General features: G+C 34.3%; 1 protein-coding gene across 1 annotated transcript in view; it reads left to right on the forward strand.

Moving 5' to 3' along the window:
• Positions 1 to 19,831, forward strand: part of LOC134376244 (putative N-acetylated-alpha-linked acidic dipeptidase) — a 33,236-nt gene that overhangs the window by 5,223 nt on the left and 8,182 nt on the right. Inside the window, exons 3-7 of the mRNA XM_063094864.1 lie at positions 805 to 887; positions 2,353 to 2,416; positions 5,960 to 6,027; positions 14,747 to 14,838; positions 15,661 to 15,751. Of these exons, the coding sequence (XP_062950934.1) occupies positions 805 to 887; positions 2,353 to 2,416; positions 5,960 to 6,027; positions 14,747 to 14,838; positions 15,661 to 15,751 (398 nt within the window). The remainder of the gene's footprint in view (positions 1 to 804; positions 888 to 2,352; positions 2,417 to 5,959; positions 6,028 to 14,746; positions 14,839 to 15,660; positions 15,752 to 19,831) is intronic.

Here is a 19,831-nt window from a genome sequence, read left to right on the forward strand (position 1 = left end):
AACAAGAATAAAATGTCACTTCAGACCTATTAGAATAGCTTAAATTAAAACATGCTGCCTTATAAATAGTGGTGAGTAGGTGAAAGTACCGGAACATTCATATACTGCTGGTGAAAGTATTAAAAAGTATAGCCACTTTGTCAGTTTTTTTAAAGTAAGCATGTATCTACTGTATGACCTAGTCATTCAACTCCAAAGTGTTAAGAGAAATGAAAGCATATGTTTCTATAAATATTTGAACAGAAATATTCATAGTTTTATAAGAAAAAACCCAAGTTGATTTATGGACCCAAAGCTGGGAATTTAAGAAAACAATTTTAGCTTCTATTGTCCAAGAAAATGTTATTAGATACTAACCACTGAGCTGCTGTCACTCTCTCTGTAGTGTGACATATAGGAGTGAAGAGGTGACTGATTGAATACCACAACATCCACTTCGGTGGATAATCATTAGAGGGATTCTTTCTTACCTATAGAAAATTAATCTTTCCTACTGAGAAAAGAAGTAGAAATTAGGATGGGGGTCATACAGTCACTTTTCTATGGGAGGAAAAAGGATTGTAAAAAATTCTTTTATGGGGTTGGTTTTTGGTGCTCAAAGATATTGAGCTGTCCTATCCCTACCCACAATATCTGAGCAGGACTGTTTAGAAATTCCTTGTTGACCTAAATTATGCCAGGGTGAAAGGGGTCACACTGGGACATTTTGGTTTGTTTGTTTTTTGTTTTTTCTAATTTGGGCTTAGTAATGTCTGGGGTATATGATTAATTTTTTCAGCATTTACATGTATGCACATATTTTAGGATGGAGGCCTAGAAGAACAATTTTATTTGCAAGCTGGGATGCAGAAGAATTTGGTCTTCTTGGTTCTACTGAGTGGGCAGAGGTTAGTTGATAATTTGCTATAATATAAATTTTCATAATAATAAAAGTTAGGGCTTAATTGTTAAGCATGTAAAAATGACAAGTGAATCAAGTGAGAAAATATTCAAAGTTTTTCCAAAAAATCTGAAGCAATATAACCTCATTCAAAAATCAGCAATAAAAATCCCTTTGTCACCGAAAAACTAAGTTTTCTTTGAGCTTTTTAGAGGCACTTAATGTCAATTGTTAAAATTTATTTATCTTTATTTCCCAGAAGCGTGGTAGTAAATAAGTAGCTATACTAGACAACATACTCAAAATATGTTTGATTTCTATCATGATTCTATTATTCTTCCCTAAATAGCTTCTAAAGCTAACCTCATTTAAAGGCCCCTTGAACTTGTTCAATAAGGTATACTTTTCAAATGTATCTTCCTTATATCATAATGACCTGCTCCATATTAAATAATGTGAAAAGTGTGGCAGAAAGTCCCATCACATAATATTTACTAGGTTCCTTGAAAAGTGATTTTACCTGCATGTATTTTTGGCTTTGTGTAATAGAAGCTTTAGCTGTAAATACATGCAAGGTTCATATTTATTCCATTTACTTCCAGTCATGCTGCAAATATTTATTTGGCTCCTGCTATACTCCACGTATTATGTGAAACCCTGTCAACTTCAATTTTGTTTGGGGAAAAAAAAATAGTGCTCCTGTAGACCTATTTGAAGCTTTTACAAAAAAAGATTTATGCTGATGTTAGAAGGAGCCTAGATATTTTGAGGCTTTGATTTGTATCTTTCAAATTATTTTTATCACTTAGATTTGATAAAATATATTTTTTGTATTTTCTATCATACACTCAAAATGCCTAGGAATTGCATGTTTTGGAGACTCAGAATCCACATTGATATCTCAAAAAAACTATTACACTTTTTGTCAGTTTTCTAAAAATGTGCAATTATCAAACATTACCAGTAGGTGGTAGCATCCCATAGGAGAACTTGACATCATGTTCCAGGCACTGAGACATCAACTTCATACATTTTTCAACCTGTAAATTTGAAGTAGCTCATTCCCTGTGAATCAGGCAAGAATTTTTGCTTAAATAGTAAGATGTTCATGGGAAGATTTTCACTGAAAAGTCTCTTAAGTCATTCATGTTTGCTAAGAGAATTTTTTGAAGGATAAACAACAATATGGATAAGAAATTAACTCCTTTTCCATTTATCATAAGTGTAGGAACAGTTTCACCTTAAATGCTAGCCTTAAAAAAGTTTTTCCTGCTGTTTCTTAACAATAATCTTTATTGAAATTCTTTCAAAGTAACTCTCTTTTGAGAATCTTACATGTCAAATTTTTGCTTAACATGGACCAGCCTAAATCAGAAATCTGCATACAGTAAATGTGGATGTGCAGGGAGGTGTGGGGGGTGAGAGGGTGGGTTACAACTTTATGTTTCTAATTTTCTATCTTTTTATTATAGGAGAATTCCAGACTCCTTCAAGAGCGTGGTGTGGCCTATATTAATGCTGATTCATCTATAGAAGGTGAATATAATTTGTCTCATAAAAAAGATGTGATCATGCTATGATGAGCAGTTTAGTTCATAAATTATGCACTAACACAGGAGGCATTCTATTAATGTATGGTTAGGGAATCTTCTGCTGGTTTGTCAGGTTGCTACCCCTGACTCACAGCCGTGTGGCAGCCCTAGTTGAAAGATTCTTTAAAATTTTTATGTGCTTTGCCCTATGGAGTGCTAATTCAGTACAACAGCATTTTTTGATTTGCTCCATCTGGCAGATTACCTTTTATATGGCAGGAATTTATTAACTATCTGTTGAATAAGTAAGTCATGGATCTAAATAATTTTATGATTTAGAATGGGGTAGAAAAATAGCATTTAAATTTAACCCTCAGTTTCATCATAATATCATGCATACCAATTTTGAAAAAAACACTGATTTCTGAGATTTCATTTATTATCTAGTATTTTTATTTTTAATTTTTTTATTACTTCTAACAAAATTTACTGAGCTCCTCTCTGCACAATGTACTTTTCCAGGGATTCAGAGGAGTCAGAGGTTAGCAGGGAATGATCTTATACTCAGGAGTTTATGGCTCAGTATAGATGGTAGAATAAATCAGTCTTGAATTATAATATACAGAGGTGCTATAAGAGGGATGTAATCAAACTGTTCTGGAAGTTCAGAGGAAATAATAATAGCAACTTCAGGAAAGGCTTAAGCATTGGAATAGGAATTTGAGATAGAAGAATGGATACGGTTTTAATAAGCAAAAAGTTGAACTAAAGGACATCTCAAGCTGATTTCACTAAAATTAAGGAGTCCATTGTCACTGTATTCCAGCTCCGCTAATCTTTCTATTCTGTGACCAAATGCAGCGTACCAGCCATTGCAACTGCTGTTCTCTATTCTCAGACTGCTCTTCAGTACCTCTCTGCCTGTTTGATTCTTATCCTTACAGTCTCCTCTGAAACGTCACTTTTTCAGAGAAGCCGTATTTTCATAACACTCATCGCTATCATTTTCAAGAAATTATTTGTTTTATAAACTGCCTCCCACAATAGATAGTATTCTTCAGCAGGGAACAGACAGTGTCTTGCTTGTCCACTCCTTGATTTCTAGTTTTTCATTAAGTAAATATTTGTGGCATGGAGTATTTCATTAAGTAAATATTTGTGGCATGGATGCAAAAAAATGAAGGAATATGTGAGTGTAGGGTGGACTTTCAGAATATTTTCTTTAGTGTATTAGTACATTTTCCATGTCAACAATTGGGACGTGGTACCTTGATGGAGTCATTTTGACATTTACATTGTCTTCTTTGTCCACACATCTGAACTACATTGTCCTAAAAGTTAGTTTACACAGTGCATTTTAGTTGTCTTTTCCTCCTCCTCTCAGGCTACTGGCTAAGGGAAAGTGGGCGCATGAGAAAGGGGGAAAACAGGAGGGTGTCCTTGCTTTATAACACCCTGCTTTCTAGGGAACTAATCATTCCAGTGAGAACTAATCCACTCGTGTGATAGGGAGAACCCACTCACTCTTGTGAGAATTAATCCAGTCCAGCATGCAAGTGGCAGTAATGCTTCTTGACCTAATCACCTTTCAAAGGCTCCAGTTTCCAATACTGCCACATCAGGGACCAAATTTCTAACGCATGAATTCTGGGAAACACAGTCAAACCATAGCACTCCCAACACAAACCACTCTTAAACTTAATCCCTTTTCCAAGTGTGCTATGTCTTCTGTTTGGATTGATTCCATCATGTTGACATTATTATACAGTACAGAATTTAGCTTACACAGAATGCCAAAAGTGTAGTAGGTGCTGTCTTAAATGCTTTACATGTAAAAATTTATTTAATACTCACAATAATCCTGTAAGGTAAGTATGCTTTATTATCTCTTTTGTATTGAAGAGGAAACTGAGATTCAGAAAGGTAAATTAATTTTCCCAAGGTCACACAGCTACTGTAATATTGAGCTTAGACTCAAATCAAGCTGGTCTGTTTCAGCTTTTTCCTTCTAACCACTACACTCTATTGCCTCTCACTCCTTTCTACACGTTTTTGGTATCATATTACAGCTATATGGTTCTGCATCTGCTCTTTTTTCATTCAGCGACATATTATGGAAAACTTTTCATATCAATAAATATGGATCTATTTCACTGGAAAACAAAGAAACGTGCCACAATATATTCAATAGGACAATTTTTGTACCAATTCTCTAGTTGATGGTCAGATCGCTTCAGTTTGTTGCAGTAAATATCCTTTTATTTGCATGCTTTTTTCTATATAAGGAGAGGGGACGGTAGAGCGCTACAAACATAATTGTTTAGTCCTGCAATATGTGCATTTAAATTGTAGAATTGCTCCCAATCTACCCCCTTCCCTAATTGATATTCTTTTAAGCACTTTTTCTCTTTTAAAACTTGCATTGGCTATTTGTGCACATTTATTCCTCCAGATGAATTTTAGAATTTTAAAATCAACTTTTCAAGTTCCATAAGCAATCCTTCTAGTGTGTCACTATTTATTTCTAAAGCCTCAACTTTTTCTGTTCCCAAACATGGATCCTAAGGTTTGGGATAAAAGCTACTTGCCAACCTTTGAGTGTATCGTGTGCTATTATATTTCTGGGCATTTGTACAGGCTATGCCCATAGCTGAAACTACCATTTCCTTTTGGCTCAGCTGTCTCCTTCTGGTTCTAGAAAACTCAGTACAAGAGTCACCCCCTTGGTGAAGTTGTCTTAACTTCCTCTCCCCCACACTGTCCTCCTGAGTTGGCCTCCCATCCCTGTGCTCCCAAGGCCTCCCAAGAGCACCTCTCCTGGCTGATTCTCTTGACTCTCACACCTGCCAGCCCTTGAACTCCTGAGGAATGGGAATGCCATGTCTGCTCTCTATTCAGAACCAGGTAGAAGGCTCCTGGCTCACAAATTCATTTTCACAATAAATATGTATTAGGTATATGCTAAATGCTACAACTGTTTTAAAGAACTGGGCTATGGCAGCAAGTTAAATAGAGTGCCTAGTCCTGTGAAACTTATTTTCTAGTAGGAAGACAGATAATAAAAAGACATGTACTTGATATGTTAGGTAAATGAGTAATATGGAGAAAAATAAGCCAACGTTAAGAGAGAAATGGAGTGGTTAAGACAGAGAGTGGGGAAGAGTGTGCTGTTTGGTAGGGTGGTCAGGGGAAACCTCTTAGAAAATGTGACATTAGACCAGAGGAGGAATAAGGCACACAGATATAATGCAGAACACTGATCCAGGCTGAGGGAACAGTGTGTGCAAAGACCCTGAGACAGAATTCTTGGGCAGAGTAAAGAGATGAAGATTTGGAGAGGTGACCTGGGGTCATTTCATGTGTGGCACAGTGGGCCATGGTGAAGATGAGGATTTTATAGAGTGAGATGCGGAACTGTTGGAGAGTTTTAATTGAATTTAGGTTTTAAGAGGATCATTCTGGCTAGGGAGTTAACAACGGTCTTTGAATAAAAGAATTTCAGAAATAAATGAAATAAAAAGCAATCTTCTATTTCCTTATTTTTCAGGAAACTACACTCTGAGAGTTGACTGTACACCACTGATGTACAGCTTGGTATATAACCTAACAAAAGAGGTAAAAACAATTACATATAATTTAAGAAAATCTAAATTCTACAAATGATGTTTTCTTGAGGTGCCATTATTATGTTACACATTGGCGTTGTTTTATATCTAATTTTTTCATATAATAAATATCCACTCTGTAGAGCATCAAATGCAACAAACTGTTCACACACATTTCTTCATTCCTCTCCATGTCACAGTAAGTCAGTATCTGAGCATTTGAATAGCATTATGTCTGCCATCATCATATTGAAAATGAGGAAACCAAGCTGAAAGAATATCAACCACCAAAGTCATGCAACTTGTACAGTAGCTGATCCATGGACTTGGTCCTACCTATGGCTTTCCTTAATTTTAACCCTGGTTTATACTCCTTACTATAGTGGTACCAATTAAATAAAGACACAGGAGGAGTTCTGACTGAGAAGAGTATACATAAGAAAACCAGGTGCTGATTTCCAGGGACAAATCAATTTGGGACAGAGGCTGGGTGTGACCATGTAGGTCACTTTAATAACCTCTGAATTTAGATAAAATTATTCTTTTCCTTAATAAAGACATATTTTAAGCCATTCTTATAATTTTCCTTATCAAAAACACACCTTAATTTTTCAATACATTTTGTATAGAAAATTAGACATTAATTAGAATTTTTAACTCTTAGTAACCTTAATATCTAGTGAAAACCAAGAAATCAAGATATCTTGAACTGTCTGCCACATATTAGTATTTTACTTATTTGTAAATGACACAGACATTTAATGAATATCAATCATTTAATTTAACATGACATAACTTTGAAATTTCAAATTACATGAAAAGTTCATTTGTAAATTAACTTATTCACATTCACCTAATTTATTTATTTTATCAATTATAACTAGATTGCTCATATAAACTGAGATGTTAGACAAAGCTAGTCATCATTTCAAGTTATTTTGCTGATAGACATCATTATAGCCTGTGAATATCAGGTGTTCACCTACACAATAATCTTAAAGTTAAAAAAAATATGGGTATTTTGCCTGTAACTCAGAAGATATAGCTGTGGTCAATAAACCAACAATATTAAACAAGATCATTCTGTTTTTAGGCTGGATTAAGAGTTTTATAATCTTTGTGTCAAACCCTGACACCTTTAAACATCTAACAGAGACAAATTTAAAATCGTCTGACCCAGGCAAAAATGTATGTTGACCATTCTGAAGACATTTAAAAAATTTTATCCACAAATTTAAAAACCAGCTTATTTATCAAAGATTTACTTAAGTCACATGAACTAAAAACATTTGGGTTAGTTACTACATTTTTGATAAAATATTTGGTTTACATACTTTAAAAAAATAAATAATCATAGCTCTTTCATATATTTTGATAAAAAATATTACATACACAGCATAAAATCATAGAGACAAATACACAAACACATGGATAGAAGCAGATTTCCTCGTTTTAATTTTTTAATTTTAGTCATAAAACAGTAGAACATAGTAATACAAACTCACTGGTTTATAAAGACACTTGGATTTAAATTATACTTCTGACAACATGGTACCTGTTTACATGGATAAACTTTATTTGCCCCAATAGGTAAAACACTTTTTTCGTTTTCAAATGAATTTAGTGTTAAACTTCTAATGTTTACATTTTAGCTAATAGCAGCTGAATTGTATAAGAAAACCAAAACATTCAAGCAGCCTTGAATCTTTAACAACACATTTTTCTTTTGTTTACCAGTCTGGTTTGTTGAAATAGTCAATGTGGGTGTGGGCAGGGAAGTATTTAAAAAAACCAAAAACCAAAAGAAAACAAAACCATTTACAGGTGATTTTGTTTTTTCTTTTTTGCTTTGTTTCTGTTCCTCGAGTGGCAGACAAAACAATTTTTATGCAGGAAAGAAATTACTTATATTTTTTCTCTGAGCTCAAGATTTGTACCTGTTTGATCTCACAACCTAACTTTTATAAACATTTATCTAGTTCTTTTACTTTTAGAATATCAATCCTTTAATTAATTGTTCTATCACCTTAAGCAATTGTTAGCTAGAAAAGCCTAAATTTACATTTCCAAAAGGGATGACTCTTAGGAAGTGTTCAGTTCATTGAGACTGATTTTCTGGTGGGGATGGAGGAAGTTGAGAAAAAAATTTCAGGGCCCTTTTTCTATTGTGGAAATCTCTTTTCCAGTGACCTAGTTTTTTACAATCATGGCATTGACCAGAGGGTCTCCACTTAATGCTTTGTCTGGGCATTTCGATCTGTTGTAAATGAAGGCATGGAACCAACCTAAATGTCCATCAATGGAAGATTGCATAAGGAAATATATATATCATGGAATGCTACTCTGCTATAAAAAAAAGAATGAAATACTCCCATTTGCAACAACATGGATGAGCCTGGAGAAACTTATGTTGAATGAAATAAGCAAAACACAGAGGGATAAATACCATATGTACTCACTCATATGTGGGAGCTAAGAGAGAAAGAAGGAAGGAAAGCAAGACGACAGCAGTGCGTTGGACTTGCAGAGGGAGAGAACATTCTATGGGCTACAAAGTGGAGTGGGAGGGAAATGGGGAGGGAGAGAGACGTTGGGGATAATTGGGTAGGGGACATGGGGTTCAAATGCAATTTGTGGTAATGGGTATACAGCCAGAATGAATCTGGCCCCCACATCATGGACATGAGGGGTGACAATCAGCTTTGTGTATCTCATGAATATTCATAACCAATAATTAAAAAAAAAAAAATCTTAGTGGTTTTCTTTTTCCTGAGTGGTGTCCTCAAAGGTGCAGGCAAGTAGATTTGCTAAGTTGATTAAATCAGGAGTTGGCATAGTTAACCGTTCTGTGTGAGCTCTTTTAACAAGCTGTAAAACCAATCAAGAAAGGCCATTCATAAACATGGAATAAAAAGCTACTTGAGTAGAATTAACATCCATAGCTGGGGAAGATTTACGAAAAATAAATTTGAAGAGCTTGAGTGGTCCCTTTAATTGACATAAATTATCCTTGGTGTAATTTGTTCATTGATTAGAAATCTGCACAAGAACGGACCATTGATTCTGAATGAACAGCCATTTGAAGTCCTTAGAGGGTTTGTTTTGCTTTAGAATTTTGAGGATCTCATTCCATTTCTTACTAATCTCTGAAGAGGAAAGAAAATGTTATAAATCCTGTCAGAGAATGTCAGGATTTTGGACCAGTGTTTTTAATGGTGGTGACCACCCTAGTGGCTTTCAATCAGCTAATCGGTGTTCATCATTTAGAATGTTTATTTTTGCTCTTACAGTATTTTCAGAAACAAGCAAGAGAAATGAGCCACATCATTTACAGACACGCATAACCAAACCAAAAAGGACCCAAAATACCAAAAAAAAAGCCAGGCACACAGACCAAACAAAATAATAAATCAGTTGTGCAGAACTGAAAACAAATTCACCAAAAAAGGACAGGCCTCACAGACAGAATGTAAATTGTGTAGAAACCAGATTTCTCAAACCAGGACACTTGTCTTTCTACCAGAAGAGGCTTGCCAAAAAAATAAAAATAAATAAAAAAAAAAAAGCTTTCCTGGTCTCAATAAGGTGACTTTGTACCAAATCCTAAGTAATGTCAAAGAACTGACCAAAGGGAGGAAGTCCGAGAATCTGAGAGAAGATTCACCAGGGCAGAAAGGGTGACCCCAGAAATGTAGAGCATCAGGGCTTGGTTTACACAGCACTCAGATCCAGGGGCTGCCAATTTGTCCAAGGTGAGCTTACTTGGTCCTGCTTCTGAATACCATTTATGTCAAACTGAATTACAGAGAGAGGCTTTCTAAAAGAAAATGATGCTTATTCAGGAATAGGGCATTGCAGTGAGAATACACATGCTGTAGTAAACTACGTGGGTATTCAGAGAGGTAAAGGAAGACAAAAGAAAAATGCAGAGCATTACATGATTGTTTTGGGATAATTATCCTAGGCTACAAGGATCAATAACAAGGGTGGCAACATTCCGAGGTTGGACAGGCAGTGGCTGGGCATATGTCCTTCCAGAAGAATTTTTGTGTGTGTAAGGTTGTGATGGACTCTGTTCAAGGTTACGGTTTTTGCAGAGTCTTTTGTAATAGTTCCCGTCATCAAGCATTTATGCGTGAGAACCCTCCCATCATGACCTTCCCCAACTCTTATTTGTCGGGGTTTGACACAGTGAATCATTTTGATTCTGACAACTTTCACAATGTGATAAAATTACCAACTAAAATGTAGTTACCAAGAAAAACACATTTTTTTTCTTCAAATAGGGATTGTAAATAAAACCTAAATGCCATTAAGCCTTGGTATGAAAAGCATGGGATTTAATTATATATCTTAACTTCTTTTAGAGGAAAATAAAAATTAATTTGAAAATATCTATCTAGTTATTTAAGAGCTTCATCATTTGCCTTCAATGTTATCAATTACCATGCAATGTATAAAAATTAAAATCTCTGAAACATGGTATTCCAGAGAATTTCCACCATTCATGTAATTTAAGATGAATGCTAAAGAAACTTCGCAGTTATTTTTATTTACTAGCTGGGTTGGTGGCACCCTGTGACTTGCAAAAATATTGCACTGTAGGTCAGGTTTGAAATTATGTGATGCTTGTAATTTTATATTTTGTTTTATTTTGCTGTGTTTCTTTTAGGATAGTGATTTGTAACATTTCGAATTTTGCTCATAGACTGAAAATTTAGTAGTATACTTTCACACTATTTCAAATTTGCCTTTTTTAGAATAAATGAAGTTTTGCTGTCCCTTGTATCAAAGTTTCATGTAAATTTATAAACATGACAAATTGTTTTATTGCTTCATTCATTCATATTTTACAAGTTAAGATGTTGACATAACATCTCTCATGCTTATGCATCTCTCTTCATGCTTATGCAAATTTAATTTTTGTCCTGATAGAACTTTGCATATATATCTATTATAGTACCTAATTGAATTCTACCTTTTTAAAAATTGATTATGCATATTCATGGGGTACAAATCTGACCATCACCACTTGTGCACAAGATGTGATGGCCAGGTCAATACTATGAGCATGCCCATTTCCACGAATTGCAGTTATTCTCCATGTCCCTAACCTAGTTATTCCCCAACCTCTCTCCACCCCTCCACCCCACTCTGCAAGCCTAGGTCTGCTCTCTTCCTCTACAAGTCCAAGTCACCTTCTTCCTTCCTTCTTTCTCTTAGCTCCCTCTTATGAGTGAAGATATGTGGTATTTTTTCTGCTGTGCCTGGCTTATTTCACTTGACACACACAATTTTCTCCAAGCTCATCCATGTTGCTGCAAATGGCAGAGTTTCATTCTTTTCATGGCTGAGTAATATTACGTTGTGCATATGTACCACATTTTCCTCATCCAGTCTTCGGTCAATGGACATTTAGGTTGGTTCCATATCTTGGCTGTTGCAAATAAAGCTGTGATGAACATGGGAGTGCAGGTATCCCTTCAAAATGATGATTTCCACTCTGCTGGGTACATACCTAGAAGTGAGATTGCTGAATCATATGGTAGATCTACCTGTAGCCGAGAAACCTCTGTACTGTTTTCCAAAGTAGTTGTACTAATTTACAGTCCCACCGACAGTGTAGGAGTGTTCCCTTCTCTCTACATCTTCATCAGCACTTGTTATTTTCAGTCTTTTTGATTATAGCCAGTCTAATTGGGATAAGGTGATATCTCAAGGTGGTTTTAATCTGCATTTCCCTGATGATTAGTGATGTTTAGCATTTTTTCAAGTACCTTTTGTCCATGTGTATGTCTTCCTTCAAAAAATGTTTATTCAACACCTTTGCCCATTTTTTAATTGGGTTATTTATTTACTTATTTTACTGTGTAATTTCTCCAGTTCCTTGTATATTCTGGATATTAATCCCTTGTTAGATGTATAGTTTTCAAATATTTTCTCCCATTCTGTAGGTTGTTGTTTCACTCTGTCGATTGTCTCCTTTGCTGTGCAGAAGCTTCTTAGTTTGATATAAACCTATTTATTTGTCTTTTCTTTTGTTGCTGGGCTTTTGTACTCTTCTTTATAAAATCTGTGTCCAGTCCTAGTTCCTGAAGTGTTTCCCCTGAATTTCCCTTAGTAGTTTTGTAGTTCCAGATCTTACACTTAAGTAAGTCTTTTATCCATTTTTAGTTGTTTTTAGTATATGGTGAGGGGTGCATGTTTAGTTTCATTCTTCTGCATATTGATATCCAATTTTCTCAGCACCACTTACAGAAGAGGCAGTCTTTTCCCCAGTGTATGTTCTTGTTGCTTTTCTCAAATATCAATTGGCTATAAGCCTGTGGATTGATTTCTGGGTTCTCTATTCTGTTTTACTGGTCTGAGTGTCTATTTTATGCCAGTACCATGCTTTTTTGGTTACTATAGCTTTTAGTATCATTTGAAGTCAGATAGTGTGATGCCTCCGGCTTAATATTTTTTTGCTCAGCATTGCTTTGGCTATTCAGGGTCTTTTGTTGTTCCATGTGAATGTTAAGATTGTTTTTTTCTATTTCTGTGAAGAATTTCATTGGTATTTTGATGGGGGTTGCATTGTTTCTGTATATTGCTCCGGGTAGTATGTACATTTTCACAACGTCAGTTCTCCTAAGCCAAGAGCATAGATTGTCTTTCCATCTGATATAAGAATAGCTATTACTGCTCATTTTTGGTTTCCATTTGCATGGTATATGTTTTTCCATCTCTTCACTATTAGTCTGTGTGCACCTTTACCAGTGAGATGAGTCTCCAGAAGACAGCATATAGTTGGGTCTTGCTTTTTTATCTAATCCATCAGTCTGTGTCTTTGGAGTGGGGAGTTTATTCCATTTACATTTAGGGTTTTTATTGAGAGGTATTGTTGTATTCCTGGCACTTTATGGCTTTATGTTTATATGTTTTGAGAGTAACATTTGTTCCTCACTTCTCCTTGTATTATTGATTTCAATGTTTGTGGTTTTTTTTCTTTTCTTTTTTTTTTTGAGGTGGTAATATTTAGTTTCTTTTCTCTTTCTCATTTTTATTTGTGTTTTACCTAGTGGATTTTGTTCTTATTTGTTTATTCATGGTAATGATTATTGTTTTTTGGATTCCATTGCAGGACTCCCTTGAGTATTTCTCCCATGACTGGTCATGTGGTGATGAACTCTTGCAGTTTTTGCTTGCCTGGGACATACTCTATTTCTTTCTCATTTTTGAAGGATAGCCTTGCCAGATATAATATTCTTGGCTGGCAGTTTTTTTCTTTCAGTATTTTGAATATGTCATCCCATTTTCTTCTTGCTGTAGGGTTTCAGTTGAGAAGTCTGCTGTTCGACTGATGGGTGCACCCTTATAAGTGACTTGATGCTTTTCTCCTGCTGCTTTTAGGATTCTTTCTTTGACCTTGAGAGTTACTGAATTCCTTTGGGGTGTCATATTTCTGATTTTTTCATATTTCTAGTATCTCTACGTTGATGTTTGCTCATCTGGTAGATCAGTTGCTTCTTCTGTTACTCTGAAGTAGACTTTAGGAGAAAGACTTTTTCCTCTTTTTCCAGACTCCTCCGTTGACTCTCCTTGTGACAATGAAGTTGAATATGTGGTGGGCCACCTGCACAGTTGTTGTGGATGTTACTAAGGCAGTGAGCTATGCTTGCAACAATATTACCTGTGTTCATGGCTATTGTGCGCCACCTCCACAGAAGCTGTGTGAAGACTCATGGTTGTGGCATGGTGCATGGGGTCCTGCCAACTGTGTAGGTGGGGTGGGGCTAGGTAGGTGGCTGGCCTGTTCTCCTGCCTCCCTGGGTGCCTCTCCTGTCTGAATTCTACATTTTTACTTACATACTAATCATCTCTATTAGAGAGTATGCTATATGTCTTATTTATCTCTGTCTCTGGTATCTACAAAAAGTATTAAACAGTATAGGTACTCCTCTATAAACTTTCTGAATTGAGTTCATGGAAAAATAGCACATAGTGCTTTTTAAAATATAAAATAAAAACATTTTATGCCATGTATTGTTTGGTTTCCTGTAAATAACTATGGGGTATTAACTACAGTTTAGTTTGCTGAATATTTTTGGCACAACACTTAATTCTCTGTGTATAGTATTCAATAATAGGTCATATTTTACTCCCTTTATTTTCTCATTTGTAACACCAGAAAATTTATTTGAAGCCCAATGCTTAACAGAATTACCATTAATAATTAATTAAATACATTATTACTAACATTGTACTTTATTATATATTATTTAAGACTTTGGCACCCTTAGTTGCAAGAAATAATATTAAAAGGACTGCTTTTTCCCTTATCCAGTTTGCCTCTTTCCATTTTATTTTTTATAAGAGGAGAAGGAATATATGGTTTTGAGAGTAGAAAATAAAAAAATAGACAAAAGATCATACAATATGATCATTCACTTAAAAACAATGGCTTGGTAATAAGTTGGTGTAGCCTTCTTTACTATGTATTCATGCATTTATTTTTATAATGTATTTGCACCTATACAGGATCTATACAGGATAACATGAGCATTTTCCCATATTTTCAGAAACTCACTGCAATTCTTGATGACTGCTAATATATGGATCACATTCCTTGTTTTGCTAATCTATAGTTTAGCCATTCACTCCCAGTCTAATGGATATCTATCTAGGTCTTAATACATCTGATTTAAAAGTGTTGTCTTTTATTTGTTTGTTTGTTTTAATTTGTGTAGCTGCAAAGCCCTGATGAAGGCTTTGAAGGCAAATCTCTTTATGAGAGCTGGAGTGAGAAAAGTTCCTCACCTGAGTTCAGTGGCGTGCCCAGGTAAACAAACAAAACTTTCTACAGAATTTAGTCTGGGATTGTTTTGAAAATAAAAGAGTATTTTATTTCAATCAATAATTTAAAAAATTAACATTCATAATGCTCTAAAATCTCATAAAGGTAAAACAATTCTTAGGTTTACAAATAAAATGTTACTGTGTGTTTTGAAGTTAACTGTAGGTCTTCAAAAACTGATGCTCTTAACAAGAGGTAACATATACACATAGGAGATTTTTAAAAAGATTATAATGGAGGTAATGGTGGAAAGTAATTCTGTTCATATTTCAGTCCCCTCATCACTCTGTAATTATTTTTTTCTGAACATCATACAGTTAAGAAATGTGGTTACTCTAATAAAAGTATAAACATCACTTCAGCACTGTGTATCTACACAAGCAAGAGAAGAGGAATAAATATCTCAGTTGTATGAGATTGTAGATGTCAACATTATGAATAATTTTAAGTATTAAGGGCATAACATTTCTAAATTATCTGGAAAATTGTTGATTCTTTTTACTTTATCATGTATAATAACTTTAGATGATAAGAAGAATTAAGTAATCTAAAGGAAAATATTTTCCAACTGAAGGAATCTCTAAAAAAAAATTACATAAAATATCACTTCTACACAAAATTACGTTACAGACTTAGGTATTTTGTGATCAGAATTAATATTTCTCCCGTTATTTGCTGCATGTCTAAGGTTGTACACTTAAAAATTATATTTGTCATAGTAAGAATAAAGTTTAGTTTTATTGATTTTTAATCTTTACTTGATGAAGAAATTACTCTGAAATAATTCTCTTATTTTACCCCTAATAGGATTAACAAATTAGGATCTGGCAATGATTTTGAGGTGTTCTTCCAAAGACTTGGAATTCCTTCAGGTAGAGCACGTTATACAAAAAATTGGGTGAGTCTATCAATAATTTCTTCAAGATTATTTATGAATATATATGTTTTTTATTTTAACATTTACTTGTACATTTTGTGGGATACAGTGTTGTTTCAATACATGCATATACTGCACAATGATTCAGTTAGGGTAGATAGCATAGTTTTCTACCTGCTAGTCCACCAAATCTCTTTCCCACCGAATCTCACCTCCCCTCCCAGCCTCTGGTAACCATTATTCTACTCTCTTACTTCTTTCTATGAGTCTGAGAGTCACATTTTTTTTATTAGATTCCACATGCGAGAGAGATTGTGTGGTATTTGTCTTTCTGTGCCTGAATTACATTACTTAACATGATAATTTTCTATTCCATCCATGTTTCTTCAAATGATAGGATATCACTTTTATTTTTATAGCTGAATAGTATCCCATTATGAATATATATGACAGGTTTTTATCCATTCGTCCATTGATGGGCATTTAGGTTGATTCCATCTCTTGGTTATTGTGAATAGCATTGCAATGAATATGGGGATGCAGATGTCTTTTTGATATATTGATTTCATTTTCTTGGGATGTATACCTAGTAGTGGGATAGCTGGGTCATAAGGTAGATAAATTTTTATTTCTCTGAGGAACTTCCATGCTGTTTTCCACAATGGCAATACCCGTTTATATTCCCACTGACAAAAGAGGAGAGTTCCCTTTTCCCCACATCCTCGCCAACATTTGTTATTGTCTGCCTTTTTGATAATAGCTATTCTAACTCAGGTGAGATGATATCTCATTACAATTTTAATTTGCGTTTCCCTGATGATTAGTAATTTTGTGCATGTTTTCATGTGTCTGTTGGCCACTTGTATATCTTCTTTTGATAAATGTCTGTTGCCCACTTTTAATTGGGTTGTTGTTATTATTATTATTATTATTTTCTGTTGAGTTGAGTTCCTTATATATTCTGGATATTAGCCTCTTGTCTGATGTGTAGTTTGCAACCACTTTCTTCCATTCAGTAAGTTTTCTCTTCACTTTGTTGATAGTGTCCCTTGCTGTGCAGAAGCTTTTCAGTTTGATGTAGTCCCATTTGTGTATTTCTGCTTTAATTGCCTGTGCCTTTGTAGTCTCACTTATAAAAGTGCTGACCACTACCATTTTGCATAGTGTTTCTGCTATGTTTTCTTCTAGTTAGTTTCACAGTTTTGGGTCTTAAATTTAGGTCATTAACCTATTTTGAGTTGATTTTTGTGCATGGGAAAAATAGGAATCAAGTTTCAATCTTCTGCATGTGGATATCCAGTCTTCCCAGCACCACTTATTGAAAAAGCTGTCTTTTCCCCACTCTATAGTCTTGGCACCTTTGTTCAAAATCAGTTGGCTGTAAGTGTGCAGATTTATTTCTGGCTCTATTCTGTTCGATTGGCATATTTGTCTCTTTTTCTTCCAGAATCATTCTGTTTTGGTTACTATAGTTTTATAAAATATTTTAATGTCAGGAAATGTTATGTCTCCAACTTTGTTGTTTTTATTCAAGATTGCCTTAGCAGTATGGGGTCTTTTGTAGTTCCATACAAATTTTAAGATTGTTTTTTCCATTTCTGTGATTGGTATTTTGATGGGAATTGTATTGAATGTGTAGATACCTTGGGGTGATATGGACATTTAGACCATGTTAATTCTTCCAACCCATGAACGTGGGATATCTTTCCATTTATTTGTATCCTCTTCAATATTTTTTGCCAGTGTTTTATAGATCTTTCACCTCCTTGGTTCAATTTACTCCAAGGTATTTACTTTAATTGCTAGCTATTGAGAATAGGATTACTTTTTGATTTCTTCTTTGGCGATTTCATTATTTGGATATAAGAAACCTATTGATATTTGTGTGTTGACTTTGTATCCTGCCATTATATTAAATTCATTTATTTATTCTAATAATTTTTTGGTGAAGTTTTCTGGGTTTTCTATGTATATGATCTTGGCATCTGCAAATAGAGATAGTTTATCTTCCTACTTTTCAATTTAGATGCCCTTTGTTGCTTTCTATCTCGTTACTGTGCTGGCTAGAACTTCGAGTACTATGTTGTGTAACAGTGAGAGAAGTGAGCATCCTTGTCTTGTTCCAGATCTTAGAGGAAAAGCCTCCAATTTTTGTCCATTTTGTATAATAATAGCTGTGGGTTTTTCATATATGGTCTTTATCGTGTTGAGATATATTCTTCTATACCTAGTTTGTTGAGTGTTTTTGTTAGGAAGAGATACTGGATTTTATTAAATACATTTATGCATCTATTGAAATGATCTTTTTTTCCCCCTTCATTCTGTGGATGTGCTGTATTGCATTTATTGATTTGCATGTGTTGAATCATCTTTAAATACCTGGGGTCTGTCCCACTTGATTATGGTGATAGATTTTTTTAATGTGTTGTTGGATTCTGTTTGCTAGTATTTTGTTGAGGATCTTCTCAGCTGTGTTCATTAGGGGTATTGCTCGCAATTTTTTTGTTGTATGTTTTCTGGTTTTCATATGAGGTTAATGTTGGCCTTGTAGAATGAATTTGGAGGTATTCCCTTCTTTTCAATTTTTTGGAAGAGTTTGAGAAGAATTGGAATTAGTTCTTTAAATATTTGGTAGAATTCAGCAGTAAAGATGTCTGGTCCTAGGGTTTTATTTGTTGGAAGACTTCATTATTGATTCAATGTAATTACTGGTTATTGGTGTTTTTAGGTTTTCTCCTTCTTCCTGATTCAACCTTGGTAAGTTGTTTGTATCCAGGAATTTATCCATTACTTCTAGATTTTCCAGTTTGTTTGCATATAGTTGTTCATAATAATACCTTATGATCCTTTGTATTCCTGTGATATTTTCCATTTCTGATTTTACTTATTTGAGTCTTCTCTCTTTTTTTCTTCTTTAGTCTAGCTAAAGGTTTATCAGTTTCGTTATCATTTCAAAAAACCAACTCTTTATTTCATTAATCTTTTGTATTTTTTTAATCTCTAATTTCTGCTCTGATCTTTGTTATTTCTGTCCTTTTATTTATTTTAGGTTTGGTTCATTCTTATTTTTATAGTTCCTCGTGATATAATGTTAGGTTGTTTATTTGAAGTCTTTCTTCTTTGATGTAGACATTTATTGCTATAAACTTCACTCCTAGAATTGCTTTTGTTGTATCCCTTAGATTCTGGTATGTTATGTTTTCTTTTCATTTGTCTCCAGGAATTTTTTAATTTCCTTTTTTATTTCTTCTTTGACTCGTTTATTGTTTAAGAGCATGTTGTTTAGTTTCTGTGTGTTTGCATGGTTTTTAATATCCCTTTTGATGTTTATTTCTAGTTTTATTGCATTGTGGTCTGACAAAGTAGTTGATATGATCTTAGTTTTTTGAAATTTGTTGAGGCTTGTTTTGTGACCTAACATATGAAAATGTTCCATATGCTTCTGAGAATAATGTGTATTCTGCAGTCATTGGATGAAAGGTTCTATATGTCTGTTAGGTCCTATCTGCCTAGATTAGAGATTAATTCTGATGTTTCCTGGTTAACTTTCTGTGTGGATGATCTGTCCTTTGCTGAAAGTAGGGTGTTAAAACAACCAACTGTTACTGTGTTGGAGCCTATTTCTCGCATTAGTTCCAATAGTAATCGCTTTATACAACTGGGTTCTCTAGAGTTGGGTGAATATATATTTAGAATTGCTATAGCCTCTTGCTGAATTGATCCCTTTATCAATGTATAGTAACATTCCTTATATAAATACATATATATATTAATTCCTTGGATTGAAGTCTATTTTATCTTAAATAAGTATAGCTACTCCTGCTCCTTTTTTGGTTTCCATTTTTATGAAACATCTTTTTCCATCCCTTCACTTTTAGATGGTACATGTCTTTATAGGTGAAGTGATTTTCTTGTAGTTGATGTTCTTGTTTTTTAATCCATTGAGCCAGTCTGTGTCGTTTAATTGGTGCATTTAATCCATTTACATGTAGAATTATTATTGATATATATTCTGCCATTTTGTTACTTTTTTTTCTGGTTGATTTGTTGATTTTTTTTTCTGATCTTACTGTCTTCCTCTTTAATTGAGTGGTTTTCTCT

This window comes from Cynocephalus volans, chromosome 4 (genome assembly GCF_027409185.1).
Source record: "Cynocephalus volans isolate mCynVol1 chromosome 4, mCynVol1.pri, whole genome shotgun sequence".
NCBI classification, from domain to species: Eukaryota; Metazoa; Chordata; class Mammalia; order Dermoptera; family Cynocephalidae; genus Cynocephalus; species Cynocephalus volans.